The sequence below is a fragment of the Falco peregrinus genome, chromosome 3 (genome assembly GCF_023634155.1).
Source record: "Falco peregrinus isolate bFalPer1 chromosome 3, bFalPer1.pri, whole genome shotgun sequence".
Classification (NCBI taxonomy): Eukaryota; Metazoa; Chordata; class Aves; order Falconiformes; family Falconidae; genus Falco; species Falco peregrinus.
In genome coordinates this window covers 89,921,867-89,941,553 of record NC_073723.1, presented here as the reverse complement: position 1 = coordinate 89,941,553, position 19,687 = coordinate 89,921,867, and the positions used below count along the sequence as shown (strand labels likewise).

At 39.2% G+C, this 19,687-nt stretch overlaps 1 protein-coding gene across 1 annotated transcript in view; it reads right to left on the bottom strand.

Annotated features, from left to right (window-relative positions):
* Positions 1-441: 441 nt before the first annotated feature.
* The window catches only part of CDH6 (cadherin 6), a 108,011-nt gene continuing 88,765 nt past the window's right edge, over positions 442-19,687 (bottom strand). Inside the window, exons 8-12 of the mRNA XM_055800628.1 lie at positions 17,339-17,475; positions 12,617-12,738; positions 11,693-11,810; positions 11,353-11,604; positions 442-7,727 (exon numbers count right to left, since the gene is read on the bottom strand). Of these exons, the coding sequence (XP_055656603.1) occupies positions 7,237-7,727; positions 11,353-11,604; positions 11,693-11,810; positions 12,617-12,738; positions 17,339-17,475 (1,120 nt within the window). The 3' untranslated portion in view covers positions 442-7,236. The remainder of the gene's footprint in view (positions 7,728-11,352; positions 11,605-11,692; positions 11,811-12,616; positions 12,739-17,338; positions 17,476-19,687) is intronic.

Genomic DNA, 19,687 nt, shown 5'->3' with positions numbered 1-19,687 from the left:
TCATATAATGAAAGGCAAATAACTGAACAGTGCTATTATAAATGATATGGTCTTTACATGCTTCAAGGAAGGTATTCCACATGATTCTTCAAGAAAGCTCCTGCTGAATTCCTGGGAAACCTTGGCTAGTCAAAATTTGGCTTGTGATTATAGACTAATATCCTCCCCATAGTAAGCATTACTAAATGATGCCTTCTGAAGTGATACCACTCTTCTGTGAGGCCTCGCTGATCACAGAGTAGTGATCCTACTGCTCTTACTGCACATTGCAAGCCCGACACACAACCAATGGCATTTGAAAGACTGAGTCAGTTTAACCCTGTGTCTTAAAGTGATTGCAGAATCTTTTCAAAGGCTGATCTTTATGATAGTGTTATAAATACAAAACATAGAGAGAATTAGGAAAAAAAAAAGTTAGAAAAAACAATTTATTAAGTAGTATCATATAAATAACTTGTTACAAAAATCAATTTGCAAAAAGGCAAACTCACTGTCTGTGAGAAATTGTTGTTGAAATTGGTTTCTCATTATATCCTTAAATTTCATTTCTCCCTGCCCCCACCCCCAACAAAGAAGACAGTACAGTGAACAGGAGATGTAAGGGAAAGAGTGCGCGATTGCCATCTGACCACAACAGATTGCCCATCCACACTACAGAAGAGATAATCATTCCAGCATAGGTCCCTCTGCAACACAGGGAAGCTTCTAGGTGTAAATCTCTTGGGTGTCAAAAATTGTATTGCCTGCAATCGATCCTCTGTGCTGAGCCATGACCAGATCCATCCGATGCTGAGGCTCCCTTGGCACAACCAGGGGATGACATCGTGAGAGACTGTGTGGCTTGAGCATGCCAGCAAGTAAATCTTCCCAGGTGGTGGCATCAGTTTCAATTTATGTTTGGAAGTATTTTTAATTAAAAAAAAATCAATATTGAGAAGCATTTATTTTTAGGGTTTAAAAATCACAAATCGCAATAAGAGTTTGCCAGATTGATTTTGCTCAGTAACACAGTTAAGATGCACATAGCATTTATTGTAAGGCCTTTCTTTTAAGTTTAATTTTTCAAAGCAATGAAAGTAATCACAGAATTAAAACAGTACAGTGATTTTGAAGAGTTTTATGTGTCAAAATTCAGAACAATTTTGTGTTTGCAGTGTTGTTTCTTTGCTGTGTTCACCTGAATGATTAATAGTTCTATACATTTGTTTCTTTAATAAACACTAAAGTAATAGATCATAGAAAACTAAAAGCTCATAGAAAGTGTCTCCAGGTATATTTACATATATAGTGCAGTCTCATAGGAAAGGTCAAAAGCCCATGGGAGTGGAAAGGATTTCTCTATAGGCTGGACTTATGCCTTATCTGTTAAATCGACCTTGTGGAAGGAGAAATTTGAAGTTAGCAGCTCTTTTTTTTTTTCCCTTCCTTTTTTTTTTTTTTTTTAAGAAAGCAAAAGACACATGCAGAAAAAAAAAAGAGCAGGTTCTGTAAAAGCTCTTTGAAATTCAGTAACTCTATGCATAATATGATAGTTTTGTGGCTTCTAAGTGCCATGGGCCTGCTTTGCATATGACTGATTACCTAGCCCCCACCCCCATGCAATTCACTTTCTATCCTTTGAAAGTCCCAGTTCTCTAACTGTTGTACACCCTGTAATCCCAGCCATGGCTTTTAGATACCTCCTGCTGAATTTTATGAACTGTTTGGGTAAGTGTTTATTGTATGACAAATGCGGGTCTGAGCTGAAAAGTGTAATATTGCAAAGTGATGGGCAGGATCAAGATTGTTTCAGCTCTGTCTAAATAAAACTACTGAGAGGAGAGTCTGGCATTAAAACATTGCATTGGCTGCTGTGTTTTTTTCCCTCACTTCTGCAGCAATGCATGAAGCTGTAGACATTAAATATGATTTTGTTCCTCTTCTTTCAGTACAGAAACATTCTCTAAGAAAACAAGTCTTTCTGAAGACTAAACTGAAAATAAAAAATGTTGCATTTTTGACATTTATTAGAGGCAGCTGCTGTTTCACAGGTCTAGAAGGGTTGGAAAAAACCCCTGCCTTTCACAACTTACAACATCATTCACAGTCATTGGAAGTAGTGTAATGACTTAATTTGGTCAGCTCTCATTTGACAAGGGAGCTCTGACTGTCGTGTTAATTGAAACACAAATGGGCAGGGGATGGCAGCATCCAGCTGGGACAGTGGTCTTCTGAAACTACTTATAGCCAAAGGAAACACGGACAAATTTAAAACAGATGGCGACAGGAAGAGCTAACAATGTGGTGTTCAGAGTTACCTGTTCAGAATCGCTCTGTAATTCACCCTGCAGAAGGCCATCAAGATAGATCTGCTGCAGAAATTTAACACATTTTAGTAATAATCATGACAAAAGGACTTTCTTTCCTAGAAATCTGCATGGAAATGACCTGGGTTTAGTTTGCTTGCTCTGAAAAACGTGATTTCTGTCTTCCTAGTCATGCAAATCTCCCTCTGGCTGCTGTAGGAAACCTGGAAGTATTAGAAGTGACTGTGCAGCGTTGGCCCTGATCAACATGGAAAAGTCTGGTTTTCAAACATGGCCAACTTTCAATGTCCAGGATTTCCCTTTTTATTCATACTGTACATGTGCAGACAGACATTCCCAGAGCCATTTCTCCCTGCTCTACTTCTTTATGACCATTCTGCTTTTTATGGTACTGCAGATATTCAGTTAGTTGGGTTTTGTGGTTTTTTGTTGTTGTTTTGTTTTGTTTGTGTTTTCTTGTGACAGAGGAATGGAAATGTTGTGCCCTGTAATGTAGCCTGCTACTTCCAAAACTGAATCATTGTAAGGTTGCCTCTCCCATTCACATTTAACAGCTAGGAAATACCTGTCCATAAAATGCATTAAGACCTGACAACTAACAAAATAAAGAATGTCAGAAAAATATATCTGTTTCTTAGGATAAATTTAGAAAATAATAGTGTAGGTACAAGTGTAGTGTTGTTCTATGCAGAATCTTTCCCAGCAATTATTTTATCAGTAATAACTGGAAAACACAGACAACTTGTTTTTCTTATGGTTAGATATATCTCTGTCTAAGTCAGGTTTGGAAACACATCCCAATCCTGTGGTACTGTCAGTGGAGCCCTGTGGAAACCCTTAAATTCTCTTGTTCAGAGCTCGCTGCAAATTTCTGCCTCAGCTCTTCCAAATGTTTGTCTACATAGCGAGTTGTCCTGGTGCAACTGCACTGGAGGCATCTGCTGCCATGTCTCCCCATACTGGTACTGCTGTTGGACAGAATTGATTTTAACCTGAAATAATCATTCTTCTGGAGTGAAAAAAAATAATCATTTTTCTAAAATAAAGTGGCCTGTTTTGGAACTGGGATGAAATAGCTGTACTAGAAGCTATTTCAAGTGTAGAGATGTTATTGTTTTGCAGTAGTAAGGCTGGAAAAATCTCTCATGTAAACAACGTCCTGGTTTAATGTTAACTCCACTGAATTCCTTGGTGTCTTTTAATAGATACCCTGCTGTTAGATCGGATGCTTTTCCAACTTTAAAGCCTACTGCATTGCTCATCTCTCTATCTGGCATAGCTAAACTTCCTAACAATATTTCTTTTTCTCAAATAGGTGTGGTTGTAAGAAAAGCAGGCTTAAAACAGCCCCACTTCAAAACCCATAGTCTAACATTTGTTTATCTATTCATGACAATTCTTGCATTGTGCGAAAGCATTGTTAAATACTGACTTCTATCATCTAGCACGCTGGCATGCAACAAAGTGCAAAGAAATACTACTGTAAAGTTTTGTATTCACTGCAATATGGCACTTTCAATATTTAATATGCAGTACTGATTTTATAAATTGCACTTTGCGGTACTGCCAAACAAGAAGAAAAGACAGAATTGAACACTTCTTGCTGTGAGAGATTTAAATCTGTCTAATTTTCAGGAAAAATAGAGCTTGCAACCTAGATGCATAAACAATAATTTGGATGCAAGTTTGCCTTGAATTTTCTTAGAAGAATCCATTCGCTATTCAGGCATCATATCTGTGGTGACATAACATAATTTTATATATAATATATTTACACAACAGGCACAAGTAGCCACTCTATTATTTACTGTGTCACTCAGTGGACAAGATAAAAACAACTTCCAATTAAAAGAAAAAAAAAAAAGGAAAAAAAAATCCCCAAACTTGTGCTTGGACTACTACTAGCAATCATTAAATCAGACAAAATCACTGTACAAATATAGGAAAGTAGTTACAAGGAGATAAGTGATCCTCCTGTCTTGTCATTCCACCCCAAGGAGCGGCTAACGCAAGCTGACCTGGGGGGTGGCCGGGACCTTTCAGGGTGCAAAGTCTGTTGGCGGTGGCTCCCTCTTCCCTGTGAGCTCGGGGTGGCTCGCAGGGCCCAAGGCATGTGCGGTTTGCAGCCACCTCTGCCATCCCCTCTGCACACAGATCTGTTTCCTCAGGGCTGAGGAGGGGAAGGGCCAGTTCACTGGCTGGCTTTGGGCACCCAGCTGGGCTCGCTGAGCTTGAGGCGATTTGCTTGTGGCAGCCCCATGCAGTGAAGGGTGAGATGCAGGCCAGTCTTAGGGAGCCGCTGGCGAGAGCCTCGCGAGGGGTACGCTGTCTCTGCCGGCTGTATGAGGAGAGCAGCCTCAAGTGAGGGGCCTGTGGCAGGTGGTGCTGAGCATCTGCTGCTCTCCACCTGTCTGAGACCCAGACGGTCCCTCCTGTGGTGCTACAGCCAGGATCTGTTGCCTCCTGGACACTCTGGTTTCAATGAAGCCATGAAGGGCAAGACTTTCAAAGACTTTTATCACTGTAAATTACTGAGGGGCCCTCAGGAGGGCACAGTAAGGGCCTAGTCGTGCCATTGCCGTTGTGCCAGGTGCAACAGCCTCAACTCCCCTCGACGATGGAGCTGGGCGCCTCACTGCTGGGCTGAAGCACTCTGAGAGGCCTCCATCAGGGAGACCAGGAGCTCTGCACCCTTTGAAACTCTGGGCTCCACTGCTCTGAAAACCCACCCAATCTATCATGCTGGGCACTGTGAGCCATCATGCCTTGCCCTAGAGCTGCAAATGTGCAGTGTCCTCCTCTGCATGGCACAGGGTCCTCCCCAGGTGCAGCCGGGCGCTGCAGCGTGGCTGGCTCACCCCCCGCGCCATCAGCCCATTCACCAAACCTGAAATTATGTCGTCGTGCTTGTAAAACTCTAATACTTACGAATCTTACTGCTCTCTTTATTTAACTCTCTAGGAGTAATGAATTCCAGGGATTAATTTTTAATCCCTTTTAATTTTCTGTTTATTAACTTTTTTCCCTTCTCTTTTTATTTTTAGAGTAAATCAGAGCTGTTGTTTGGTTTTCAAACTGATTCACTTAGGATGAGGGGGAGGGGGGAAATAGATCCATGCCTGTAATTCCAGTATTAAATACCGTTTCAAAATGAAATACATGAGATTAGTTATGTATGAGGTATATTAAAAATAAACTCCTTTCCTTGGCACAGTGCCATGGGCTGTGTCCCTACGTTGGGACACGGGGTAAGTTTTAGCTCCTGGAATTGGGTATGATCCGTGGCAGATCCTTAGGGTTTTCTCCAGATAGCCTCTCCTAGGAGGCTGGATTTGAAGAGCAGCAACTGCATGCATTTGACAAACCAACAGAAATACTGAGTGGTGTACAAGTTATAAAGAAAATAATTTTGGTCTGAGACTACGGTATCTTCCCCCACCCCTTAGCTTGGCAAAGCAGATAAACACACACACACAGACTTGTAATTAAAATTTTACCTTTTGGTGAAGTCTTTAACAAACCTGGCTGAGTAGTTTATTTTAAAAAATGAGTTATAGCTATAAAACCTAATTTTCAGGCCACTGGAATGACAATTGATTCTCGCTTACTTGTGCATTCAGGGCTTGAATCTGGGAAGGAAAAAAAAAACAACCCCAAAAAAAAGAAAACAACCACCCAAAAAGCATGAGAAATTACTTTCTCCAGCAGAATGCCAGCATTTTCCATTGCTAGAGCATTTTCCAAATGACTTATATAGTTTGACATCCTCATGAGGTAGGCATTATTTCCTCACTTTACAGATAGCAAAACTGGCCAGTCAGTGAGGAAGCCACCCTCGGCATCCAGGCAGGGAAGGTCAGGACAAAGAAAACACTGTTTCCTCCTTTGCAGTTGCTCCTGTTGCCCCAATGTGTGGCAGTCACCTTGGGGCTGCTACTAATCCCTTCCTTCGTGTGACAAGAGGCAGAAGTAGATGGATATGAAAAGCCTGACTCCCACCTCCCCAGTGCAGTGGCCACCACTGAACTGATGTGCAGGTGGAGGCTGACCGAAGATGTATGAAGAACAGTTATCTGCTCCTTCCTCTAAGTCATGATCTAATCTGGAGTTGGGTTAAATGACTTACCCTGTATCACAAGGCAGATCTGGGTTAGAACTGGGAAATCATCTAAGAATTAGGTATTGGAGCTGCTAACCACACACGCATGCACGCACACGTATCTCTCCAGCAATGGTGGGTCAGAAGAATATATACATAGTAGTCAATGAACTATATATATGTGTGTGTTAATATGATTCAGTGCACTGGGGGTAATGGCGAGTTCTAGAAAAACACTTAGGTTTAAAAAACCATTAGGCTTTTCTACCCTCCTCATGAGTAAAATGCATGTTTGATGTTTTTTCTCAACTTACTCTACTTGTATAATAAACCTTCATTCCATCACCACTACTTTTGACTATAATACATAGGGTAAACTAGGGTACCTCATTACATTGGGATGTGCAATACACAATCAACAGAGCAGTCATCTGAGCTGAATAGTCTGAATACAAGTAAAAAGAGCAAGTGAGCTTAAACAGTAATATACTCCAATTTACAATATAAGCAGAACAGGTAAAAATATTGCTCCCCATCTGATCTTTTTTCCCCCTCCACTACGGCTGTGCCTGTAAGATTGGCTTGGTAAACTGGATGCACTAAAAAATAAGAATTTTGCCCCTTGGAAGCTCATAAAATGATACTAGAAAAGGTTTTCTGATGGCTGATCCACACAGACTGCAGTCATTTTACAATTTAAATGGGTAGAACAGAGAACCCTTTCACACAGCTGTGGAAAAATAGAGATAAATAGCCACTTCACATATCTCAATGCTGTTTCCAAAAATGAGGAAGGGAAACAAAAAAGAAAAAAAAAAGAAAGGCAACATATTAAGAGTCTTTGTCACTGTCCATTGCGCCATACATATCTGCCAGCTTTTTAAACCGAGGCCCCCAGTCACTGAGGTAATCATAATCCTGATCTCCATCCGTAGTCACCGACTCCAAGGAGCTGAGGGACTCGGCCACGGAACCATTACCTTCATACGCGTAGGTTGCTAACGAGTCATACGGGGGTGCCGTTGGATCTGTATCATTTTCCTTTAACCTTTGGTTAATGAAATCTCTGACATCCGTGTTATCTCGTGCTGTTGCAGTCCGCCGTGGCATAAAAAGTGTTTCTGGCACAATGTCTCTGCGTAATTTGTTATCGTCTATGGCTTCGGGATTCCTCAGCGTGCCAATATCAAATGCCTGGGTGTCTTCCTCTCCGCCACCTTCATCATTATAACTGACAATGTTGTCTCTGATGTCTTCTTTGGAAATAATCAAAGGCTCTTTTTTCCGCTGCCGCCTCAGTGCTGCAAACAGCACCACTGTAACTGGAAACAAAAATAACAGGGGAAGAGAAAGGGAAAGGTTAATCCCTAACTCCATTAAACCCCCAAAGAAATGCTGTGCCTCTGCTTGAATTTGAAGTTTTAAAAGATGTTTTGCAAAACTGCAAATGTGCACGTCAGGTTTTCAGACTGTACTTGCTCTGCCTGTGAGTACCTTGGGAGATGAAATGACATGGATATACACTAGAAGAAAGGAGATGTCAAGCTTGTAAGAAGCCAAGTGAAGTGTCTTTTTGTCAGTAGGCACATTTTTACCCAGAGTCATACAGCAGTTCTGTTGCCTTGAGAACAGAACTAGTTTCATGAAAGCTGGGAAGGAAGAAACACTTTCTCCAAAATGAGTAGCAGATGTTATTTACCTTGAACCCCTGGGAAGAGACGCAACTTTACGCTGTGGACAAGGCTAGTATCTACTGGGCTACGATAAAAGGTTAGCAAAGCTGCATTTCAAGATACGTAAATTAATTCTCCTCTGGAAAAATGCTTGGAACATGGAATGGATTTCCAGCCAGCACGAAGTCCAAGTTTTATTAACTTCCCTGGCATGTTTTTACAACGTACATCACCTTAAAAAACTACATGGCTTAAATCTTAGACTGATGAGATATGATGATGGTATTTTTTTATTCTGCCAGAGGCATGAGACTTCTCAGATATTTAATGCCTTTCATTCTAAGATGTGTGTGTATATACATATATTTTTCATTTATTTGGAGGACAGGAACTCTTTCTAAGGCCCTGATCCAAATGGAAATATTTTTTTCTCAACATTGATCCCTGGTACTGTTGGAGAAGTGGGCACAGAGGGTGGGAGGGGATATGTTCAACACTATTTCCTTTAGAAGCTAATTTCAGATTTCTTAGCTGGATCCTACCTTAAGATGGTAAATGGCTGAATATTTACAAATGAACAGCAGCAAGAAGCAAGGATGTTTTACTACTATCATTGTTGCTTTGGTAATCTGAGGTCCACAGTGTCCAGTACTTCAGCTCTGCTGTGCAAACTCCAAGAAAAGACATGTCTTGCTGTCTTTATAGTTCTTTCATAGCAGAGCAAAGCAAATCAGAAAATGCCTAAACTCATTGATATAAGATGATAAGGTGGATCAAAATTATCTTTCATGTCAGATGTATTTATAAAATGATGTGTGAGTCAAAGCACAGTAACTATTAAAGATTTTTGTATTTTTTTCAGTCCCTTCCTCATTTGTATCCCTTTTAAGGGCGATGCCAAGGACTAAGGACATCCCCCAGACAAAATTTTAGCCCATTGAAACTTGTGTTTCTTAGCTTTGTTTGACAGAAAAAAAAGCTGATTATTTTTGTTTAAATGATGGGCTCCCCTGCAGGATTGCCTAGAGCAAGATGGTGTCTGTTCGTGTGCTCAAGCATGTTGTAGACGTCTTGTAATCTTTCTCTCCATTGACTATAGAGGGATCCAAGAAGACAGGACAAAGTAGGAAAATGTTGTAATTCCAGCTGTGTCTTTACTACAGGAATAGTCTAAGTAAGGGAGAACACCTGCTAATATGAGTTAAAAGGAAATAAGTGAGGTGGTGAAACTGAAGGAATTGGGAGGGCCGGTTCAGGTGGTGAAAGCTTCAAGCAAGTCACCCTAATGATGAGGATTTACTTACAATGTCATGTAAGGGTCCAAATCTGGGTGATGCTTCTTTGTGCTGCTGTGCAAAAATGCAGTAAGAGACAAGTCTCTTCCTTAAGAGCATAATGCTCTGACACCACATGGGAGGACTGGGGAAAGATCCATGTGAGAGAACAGAGGTAGCTGGAGAGAATTTTGGAGAACTTGAAAAACACAGCATCAATTTTGAATAAGCTTCCAGAATAGCGACTTGTAGAATGATCTGAGAAAGCATAGGAATGTTTTTCACATTTTTACATTTACAATTTTTACATTGATGTGTTACTGAAGTACCTCATTAAAAAAAAGACGCTACACAGAATATTCAGGGACGAGATCTTGATAATTATGTCACATCTATGATACTTGGATTTTCTTATTTTGTGCTGAACTTGCAGACAAAACCCCCCATTATAATTTATATGTTAAAGTACATCACCTTTATTTGCATGTCAGTGTTTAGCAGTATCTGAGGCCTCCTGATAAACCGCTAGACTTGCTCAAACTGTAAATAAACCTAGGAATTTGTAGGCACTTTTTGTTGTTGCTAAACTTTAAGATGTGGTTCAGGTCTGCCCAGAGTATTGTTTTTCACTCTGTAGTCATTGCACATGCAAACCCTGCAACCATCTTGAAAACAAAAAATTATATAGCTGAGTTATTTGAAAATCTGCTTATGGTGCATGGTGGCATAAGCAGTAATTGACATAAAGTGCTGCTTAGCACACAGAATCAATTATTTTCGATTGATATAAACCAGGAAATCGTTTAATGTCAGATTGATATTAATGAGCACAGTTGTACTAACAAGTGCAAGACTACCTGCAGCATTAGATTTCTTTCTGGTAAGGAACTTGATACAAAGTAAGCTCAGCCCTTAGAGGCAATGATACCATGTTTTGAAAAATAAATTTAATGGCAAATTAAGAGTAGGATTGTTATTGTGGGAATCTTTTCTGAAAATGGGATAGTGCTTATTTGGGCAAGCCTTGACTATATTGTTAAAAGCTAAGAATCACAATGTGGTCTTTGACTCACTACTGGAGAAGGAAATTTTCTTAATAGTAAGAATTAGGATGATTTGGCAGTGGTGAGGAGCAAATCCAAGGATGGGTATGGTAGAAAGAAGTGGTATCACTGAGGAAACATTTTCTCCTTTGCTTGAAACTACTGCCATAAAATTAGTCTGGCTTCCTTCTCTCCTAAAGGTGACTAAAAACATCTCCCTGAAAACTGCCTGTGTTGTATTGTACATTTCTGCCCAGATGAATAGACTATGGCTACTGACTGAGGGACCGATGGATCACCTGTTTGCTGTACGGTGGAATCCGAGTAAGAGGAATGTGAGAAATGTTTTATAAAAAAATAAATGTTGACCACCTGTAAGTGCTGTAGCCAGACATCTATTTGTACATTCTGCACACGCAGGATCCAACCTGTTCATATTCAGAGGTGGCTGAAAGGAAGGACCTGGCAGCTTTTGAGAGACAGCTTTATTAGCCACCCCATTTCAGCATCCTTTTCCAGCAGAACAGAAGCACGGACACTTCTTTCTCCTCAGTTTAGACACAGGAAGTTAGCTGTTTAAAACGAAGTTATCTGGTCTCCTTCTACAGTTAACAGAAAGAGACAGATTCTTGCAGAGGGTGCCTGGTCCACCTCAGATACCAATAAGGGGATGGGATGAATGTCTCTCTAGAGGTGCCTGTCTCTTTCCATTGACCCAAGGGTGGAGCCCAGCTGTCTTGTCTTCCTTGGACATCACTAACTTTTAGATAACCAAGATTAGATAGGATGTTTTCTATACACTGTATCGGTAGGAGCCCTCAGAGGAGGAAATACAATAATATAAATGCAGGGCAAGACGACGATGTCTTCATTTTGCTCTTGTCCTAGCCTTTGTATCATAACTTGCAGCAATACAAAATAACCATGAAATGAACAAAATACCTCTGAGCTACTTACCAAGTAATATAATGATACAGAGAAGAATGGCAATAAGAGCCCCAGTGCTAAGACCAGTAGGGTGGATCAAGGCTTCTGCATTACAGGACAGCATCTTTCCTCGATGGTCACAAGCACATACTCGAATAGTCACTGTTTCAGTACTGCTCTGGATAGGGTAGTCATTGTCTGATATTACCACTGGCAAGAAATAGGTACTCATTTCATGCCGGTTATATCTGGTTTTTCGGGTGAAAATCCCTGCTGTGTTGTCTGCAAACACAAAGCACGCATTAAATTCTTCATCTGAAGACTGTAAGCAAGGATGAGATAATAAAGAAAAATCTTCCTAGAAATTCACCTCTGTTGTCTTGTAGTGTAAAGTTTGAGCTGCTGGCTGCCTCGGGAGCTAAGGAGAATGAAAACTGATGTCCACTGTAAGAGTCATCTTTATCAACAGCACTTAATGTTTGTATCAGCTGAAAGAATAAGAACAAAATTATCTTCAAAGTCAATGGACCTTACACTTATTTATATATCTAGGATTGTAAAGCAATCTTATTTTATTAAATTTTTTTTCCTCCTGCTTTAAGGCAGCTGATGCTGCTATGGAGAGCTTAAGAAAAGTGATCCATGTGCTGCTGATGCTGTTTAGGATGACCATGTTATTGTATTCCATATCATCAGCCAGTAACATAATGAATTTAGAAGTTGGCAGGAAAATCATGCTGAATTCAAGAGCAAGCTTGGGTTGATGCCACTCCAGACAGGTAGGAAACCTCTGCATGTGACAAGCAATAGAGATGAAAGTTGAGACAGACCAAGCTGGCTGTGTATTTATCTACCCAGATCTCAAGTCACAGGAATGGTTTGGCTGAATCTTCCAAATTACCTGCTACTTTGAACCATTTAGTAATAGGACTGGTAGAGTGAGAGTTATCTGGCAGGAAATAATTATATCACAGACAGGACCTGTAAAAGTTACAGACCAGAAACTGTTTTTGAAGGATACAGTGGAGGTGCCTAAATAATGCAAAGAATCACAGAATGAAAATGAATCGGGGATAACAAGGTGCAGTACAGAAAACAACAGCCTAGAAGATACTGTCACATTGCTGCAAGAATGCCAAGTGTAATCAGATACTGTGCAGCCACTGTTTAGTTTAATTTTGCAAAACTGACAGTTTCATGCAATGCAAAGTACACCTCTTGATGAAGTGATGCAATAGTAGTAGCAAAACTCAGTTAATTTGGAATATTTTCTTAGCACAAGCAGAAAACACACCTGTTCTGCCTTTGCATTTTCACAGACGAAGGTCTCATAAAACATGGCAAACTCTGGAGCATTGTCATTTACATCCAAAACCTTAATGAACACTGGGACACGGCTGCTTTGTTTTGGGTTATCTGGAATGATAAAACCAGAAAGAATAGAGATTTTACTTAGCCCAGCTACTGACTTTATAGAAGAATAAAAATACAGACTTAGGGGCTCATTGTCTTAATTCTTCTCACTCACAACACTCTGCATATTCTGTTGATTTCTGGGGAATGCATGATAGGTAAATCCACAAAATTGTGCTGTGTTATCATTATTCCGATTCTGTGTAAACTATACAGTTAAGGTTGGGCAGGAGTCAAGGATTTACAATTTTTTTTGAACTGTGCAATAATGATTATGAATGTATGTGTGATATATATATATATATATATGTAACATATATAATACTGGAGTTAAATCAAATCTATTTATTAGCCTAACTGATACAGTTTGGTGGCAAAAATTTTTCTAGAACATACTCCCTTCCTTAACTGTGAAGCAGAAAGACTGAAGAGTCATGAAGATGGGACTGAGTGAGGTTTTTTTCTCTCCACCTGTTATATATAATATTCTGCTCCCTATGAATCTTGTTGCAGTTCCTTAAGCTGCCATGATTACCATTATGTTATATAAATATTAACTGTGGCTGTGATCACAGATATTTTCTAATCTGTTGTGAACTGATTTGGCTTCTTTTCTAAAACGTTAACTAAACTGTACCAGCTGAAGAACATAAGAACTATAAAGAATGTGCAGATCCCCATATATAATCACCTTTTTTTTTTCCCTATAAGGACTGTATAGTGCCAAGAGATTGAATTTGACAGGAAAATTCCTGAGCATAAAATACTGATGAAAATAGTAGTCTTTCTAGATAAAAATGAAAACATTTGGGAAAGAACCACATTTTTTAGACTATTCCATTTCCTCTTGGACTATTGGTCCTGTTGGACCATTCCTTTTCCTACTGGGGGGAGACAGGCTTTAGTCATGAAGACAGAGAAAATAAGGAAGAAAGGCAACAGGTGGCAACCTTGCCTAGGAGCCATGAATGGTGAAATAGGCAAGATTCTGAGGCACAAGTCTATAACAACTATCGACTCTTTAAAGGTATCCGATCTGCCCCAAAATCAGTTTGTTATCACTAATCAAAAAGGAAACCAAGAGACGTTGCCAGGACTTGACCTGTGTCCTTCATGCTCCATATCACACAAAGAATGATCTGGGCCACATCACCCAGACATACCCACCTCGGTGGGGCTGGGAATGTGAGAGAGTGAAATCTATGAGGGAATGAGTGTGATTGAAATTAGTTTCATTTAAAAAAAAATACCTTCCCTCTCCCTTTCATGGGGTTCACAATGAGTCTGGCTACTTTAATTTCCTACCCATGTTAATATAGTTTATTAATGCGTTTTAACCTATGATTCAAATGAAAAAAAATGCAATTAAGTATAGCAGACCTAAGACTCTCTATGCTTCTACAAACATTCATTATAGTAGCTTGTTGAGTTAGGCTTTAATAAAAGTCCTATTACTGTGTTTATCATAGTTTTATAAATTCGAATATGCCTTCTCCAAAATTGGCACTGTATATTTGTACTAAAGAGCTCAGTCATTTGGACAAAATATTGTGCTTTAAAGCTCCACAGTACCATTGAAGTTAATATGATTCCATTAGGCATAAACCATTTTCTAATATGAACCATTGGGCTAAATTTATTCAATATATAAAATAACGGTTTATGTACAATATAGACTAGGCTGAATTCTATGCTAAAATACATCAATACAAATGTTGAATTTTTATAACAGGCAGAAATCAAAGGTACTTATTTGAAGTTGCAGGACTATTTTACAGGGGCATACCTTTCTAACAAATACTTTCAATATATTGACTAATGTGTTTCCTCTCCTCTCAAGGATTAGTTGTTTTCTTTCCTGCTTTTTGAACCATGAACTACATATTTTCATTTTACTTCTAGGTGCTTAAGATCATCACAATTTAAAATGATACTGTAATAAACAGAAGTTTCATAAAATCTGTATTCTCTAAGGACATGGGCCTTTTCTGTGATTTAATGGAAATCTAAGTTGAAATATATGTATACACCTCTAAGTCTTTTTTTGTTTTCTCTTTCAAATATAAAAACCCAAGTATTAATCAAATTATCCTTTCAATAATTTTTGTAAATTATTTGATTTATGTTAATTTGTTTGCATTATCCTTTAATTATCGCTGGACTCCATCTCCAAAATAAGCTCCACAGACTCAACAAACTGCTTAAATCTATTCATCCCTATAGCGGTATGTTTTCTGTTGAGCCAGCAAACAAACTATTAAAGATTTTTTTCTGAATACAGCCTCAAAGTCCAACCAACGTTTGATCTACCCTTAAGCATTAAGTAAAGGATACTTAAAAATACTATGGGAATTCTCTCTGGTAAATCAGCTGTAATTCTGCAGCTGTGAATCAGTAGCCCTATGTACTGAGTTTTATTGCCAGTTTGCCTTCTGACTATGGCGGATGTACTGACCGAGTGTGTCACCAGCTATTTGTTTGCAACATTCACAGCATGATTCTCCCGGCTGCTGAGCAACTGCAGCTCATACTGGTGAAAAAGAATAACACTTTAAAAATGGAGCTATTGACATATATTGGCAATTCTAGTCAATTAAAGGCAGAACAACTTCCATATTTTCCTTTTTTTTTTTTTTTCCAGTTGTAAAATGTAATCGAGACCAGTCATCACTGAAAGGTGTTTCTCTTTAAGACGTCATCATTTTTTTAACTTTTTTTTAATCAAAGAGAGCACCCATCTATCTGAATCTACATTCTGCCTGTAACATGAATAGATATTTCTTTTAGGTTACTTCAGTGAAATATATCTGGAGGTCGATGCGATGGTATGCTACTGAGAGCAATCAGTGATTAGCTGGAATTTAGTGGAATGGGACTTGAGCTAGTCTTGCTAGAAATTACTGGTTTTAGCTAGGAATGTTAAGCAGTAGTGCTTTCCAGTCTAGTCTCTTGAGACTAAAATTAGTGAGATAGCCTGGATCAGACCAAGGCTTGTTTAAACAGTAGCTGTATTTCAACCAAGAAAATTGCCTTTGGAAGGCATTTACACCAGTTATGCCAAATTTGGTCTATGTTTAGTGAAACACAGCCTGGGAAGTAGGTTGTTGCAGCCTGGAAGGATTCAGACTAAAGAAGAATAATAGTTAAGACAGAAGCCTGTGTCAGACACAAGAGGTTTAGCTGAGAGGGTTTGGCCCAGTAGAGAGTCTGTCCTTAGGGAAGGAGGCAAGGAAGTAATTGAGTATTTCATATAGGTGCTAAGTTGGTTTTCAGACAGCATACTGCTTTCTATACTGTATATTATTTCAGGTCTGCTAGGATCAATACAATTGTTCTTCCTAAATGTTCTTGCTATTCTTTCCTTTTTAGGTGTTTATTTTTCCCCTCCTCCTCTACCCAGGAGCTCAGTCTGCAACATACAACTCTCGACCTGAGATCACTCCTCCAAAGACTTAATAGAAACACAAACACATGACTAACAGTCAGCCAGAAGCAGTTTGGTATGCTGAAACCACATACCTAGCACTGAAAGATACAACTTTAAAGAAAGGGAGGAAACTATTCAGAAACATCATTCCTGTAGGCTCTAGCCCACCGCTCCTTTACATAACCCCACCTGCTTGCCTCAATAGGATCGTTTCACAACAATTTTCAGTTTTAAAAAGACCTACAGAATAAAGCTAGAGTCAAGTACTCCTTAATTACACCCTTCTCACCATTCAGCATCTGACTGAGCCATCTACACATACACACACCACAAGAAAGCTGAGCTTATATCGTCTCAGAATATGTTTAAAAAAAAAAAAAAAGCAGCCATTTAGCCTCCAAGCTGCACAAAGACTGTCATAGAACTGGTGTTTATATTAGATCTATCTACCATTCCACCATGCTTCGCAATCATATGTACTGTGACTCTGCAAAAGCAAATAGAATTGCATTCCCTAATATGCAAGCATGTCACATGCTTATAGTTAATGTAATAAATAAAGAGGATTGTTTATTAAGGCCACCTAGCATACATGTCCTTAGGTAGATCCCTGGTATTTCAGTTCCTAAAATCAACATGACTAGTAATATCACAAGATTCCTTCTTCTGAGCAATGCTAAACTGACAGACAGATTTGTAACTTTAGCTCCTATTTCAAAGGATATGAAAGAAGTTAAAAATGGAAATCCTTAAAACTGATTAAGATCTGGGCCCCTAACTCAGCTCAGCCACCTTAGTCTGATTTGAAAACATCCAGCCTGTGTTACATTCACTCTGACTGAATTCAGCCATGGAATGCAGTTTGGCTTTAAACCACCTTGCTTGCTGCATGCTAGAATTCTGCAACCATATTAAAAATTAAAAATGGCTATTACTGATTAGAAAACACAGGATTGTTACCTCTGCTCCCTGCTCAGCTAAGTTACCTCTTTATGAAGTGTGTTCCCAGTAAACACAACAGTGTGGACCACCTCTTGCAGAGTTACTGCTTCTTCATTAGTATTGAGTGGACTATCCATATAATGTGACATGTCTCCAGCCGTGCTTTCCACACACTCAGCTAGGAGGCTAAATTCATGACATGAGGGGCAGCAGTGCTATTTAGGTTCGACTTACTGATCTCTGCTGCTATTACTGTAATGTTGTGCCATAGCAGTGTTTCCCGGTCAAGGGGTTTTGAAGTAAATATGGAACCATTTCCTGAATTGATGTTGAATACTCTGTCCATATCAGTGTGTCGATCTACAGAGTACCTGCAAATACAGAGACAGGGGTTAGGAGAATGCTTTCCTTTTAATTTCTAATTCTTAAACCATTTTCTAAGACTAGACATCAAACAGCTAGCAAATGGGGTTGTCTTTTGTTTTCAGCGCAGGCTTCAGAGTCTTTATTTATTCACACAAAGAGCTAGTTCTGAGTTACTGGATAATGACATGTTGGAGGTTTGATTTAGAAGGTGGAGCATTGTCACTGAGTAAATGAATTACTGCAGAATTTACATACCTCTGAGAATCATCAAAGCTTTGTTTTTAGTGAGAAATGTTAAATCTGTGTCCTGAAAGATATGAAGTTTAGTTTAAGGCTGAGTTGGCTTTCCCTTTATAAAAAACCTCTTTTTATGGATATCTCAACTGTTCCAAATGATTTCTGATATAAAATCTGACAGCTGGGGTGCATTTCTGCCTTTTACTTCCCAGCGTTTAAAAAGACTGTCGTACCCCCCACCCCCCGCCCCCCGAAGTCAGCATGGAACAGAGAGTCATTGGTACATATCACATAAGGGTTTGCTGTAATTCATTAAAACTAACATGCTTAGCCCTGCTTGTTGGTATCTAGATGTGAAAATGAATGCTAACGAGCTCTGGAGGAGCTCAGAGTCTGAATATAGTTTCCAATTTTCAGTATGATCTTTGCTTTTTCTGCTGAGCTAAACCCAGCTTTAAAAGCATAACTATCCAGTTCATGGGAGAAGGTGATACCAACCTGATCCAAATGCTGTGACGTGGTTTCATCTCTCACAAAGAGAAAATTCTTGCACAAATTGCAGCGGTTTTGACGGAAATACATCCCTGGTATTGCTAAAGCAAGAATGCAGTTGCATTATTCTGCTCTTGTTTCAAGCCCAAATGTGTCCTGATGTACAATCCAGGACAGAGCCTTAGGAAGCCCAGGGTGCTCCCTCGGTCTCCTTGCAGGTCATGACAATGGAGACAAGGCAGCTACTGTGTCCCCTGTGTCCAGACAAGGAGAAAGATACGGCTGAGCTGGTATGCAGTCAGACAGAAACTGGGCCAGGACAATGACTACAGGATTGAGGGGAATGCAGAGGATGAAGAAAAAAATTCCACTCCCTGTTCTGCCCTAGGATAAGCTGTGTGACATGTCCCTTATTCTGAACAGATTTCCCAGTGCCTGTGCAGTGTCTCAACTTCTCAGAAAGATCTTGCATGGAAAGAGGAGGGAACAGAATAGTCCAGTTGAAACATGTGATTCTGACAAAGGTTTAAAATTACCTAACTTGATAATTATCTTGTAACTGCATTTTTTTTCTTCTTTGCAAGTAAAACAAATGGGATATAATATCCACAGCAAATTAGACTAGTCTTATTCTAAAATAAGAATTTTAGTGTAGCCTACCTTCCTAAACAAAACTATATCAAGTATTAATTATTTGCACTAGACTGGTTTTCTTTTTCCACATTAAATTCCCATGTCAACAGCCAAATGAGATTCAAAGGTACTTGCACAAAAAACTAACCTTTTTTAGTAGGACTTGCATAGGCAAACCTTGCTAGTTTTTCAGGAGTTGATTTAATTTTTATTCATTGCTGTGACTTACCTAAAAGTACTGCAATTTCAGCTGCAGGAAGTCAGCTGTGGTGTCACTAACCTAGTTCTTTTATGCAGCATTGCAACATTACCATCAGCTTGAAAAGAGTATGTGAGAAGGTACGCAATAGGCAAGCGCTGACTGATGGGACAGCTGTGTTATTTTGTCCAAATCTAAACAGCACATGTGAATTTGTTTACTTAGCTGAAATGTTTAGTGGAAACAAGTTGCTACAAACCACTCTAACTCTCTTATATTTTGACAAAGTAAGTATTTGATATGGTAAACATTTCATTTCAACGTTCATTCATTCAGGCTTTTACATGATATTATGTTGGTATTTTGTGAATTCAATTATTTTTTTCAGATATTCTGTAGCTCTTTACCATATCTTTCAGCTGAAATACTTTGGTATTTCCATTTTGCAGTAAATCTAGATTTTGCATTTCTATTTGAAATGAAGTATCAGGATTTTCCATAGATTAGCTGTTCCAGCCAACTGTAATAGTATGTTTCAGGCTTATTCAGCAAGATATTTAAGTAAGCAACTGGCTTTAGGCATGAGTTGTCTGTTCATTGGGAGTTTTAATCTTCAATTATGCCTTCACTCATACTTCCTATTATAAATGGTTTAA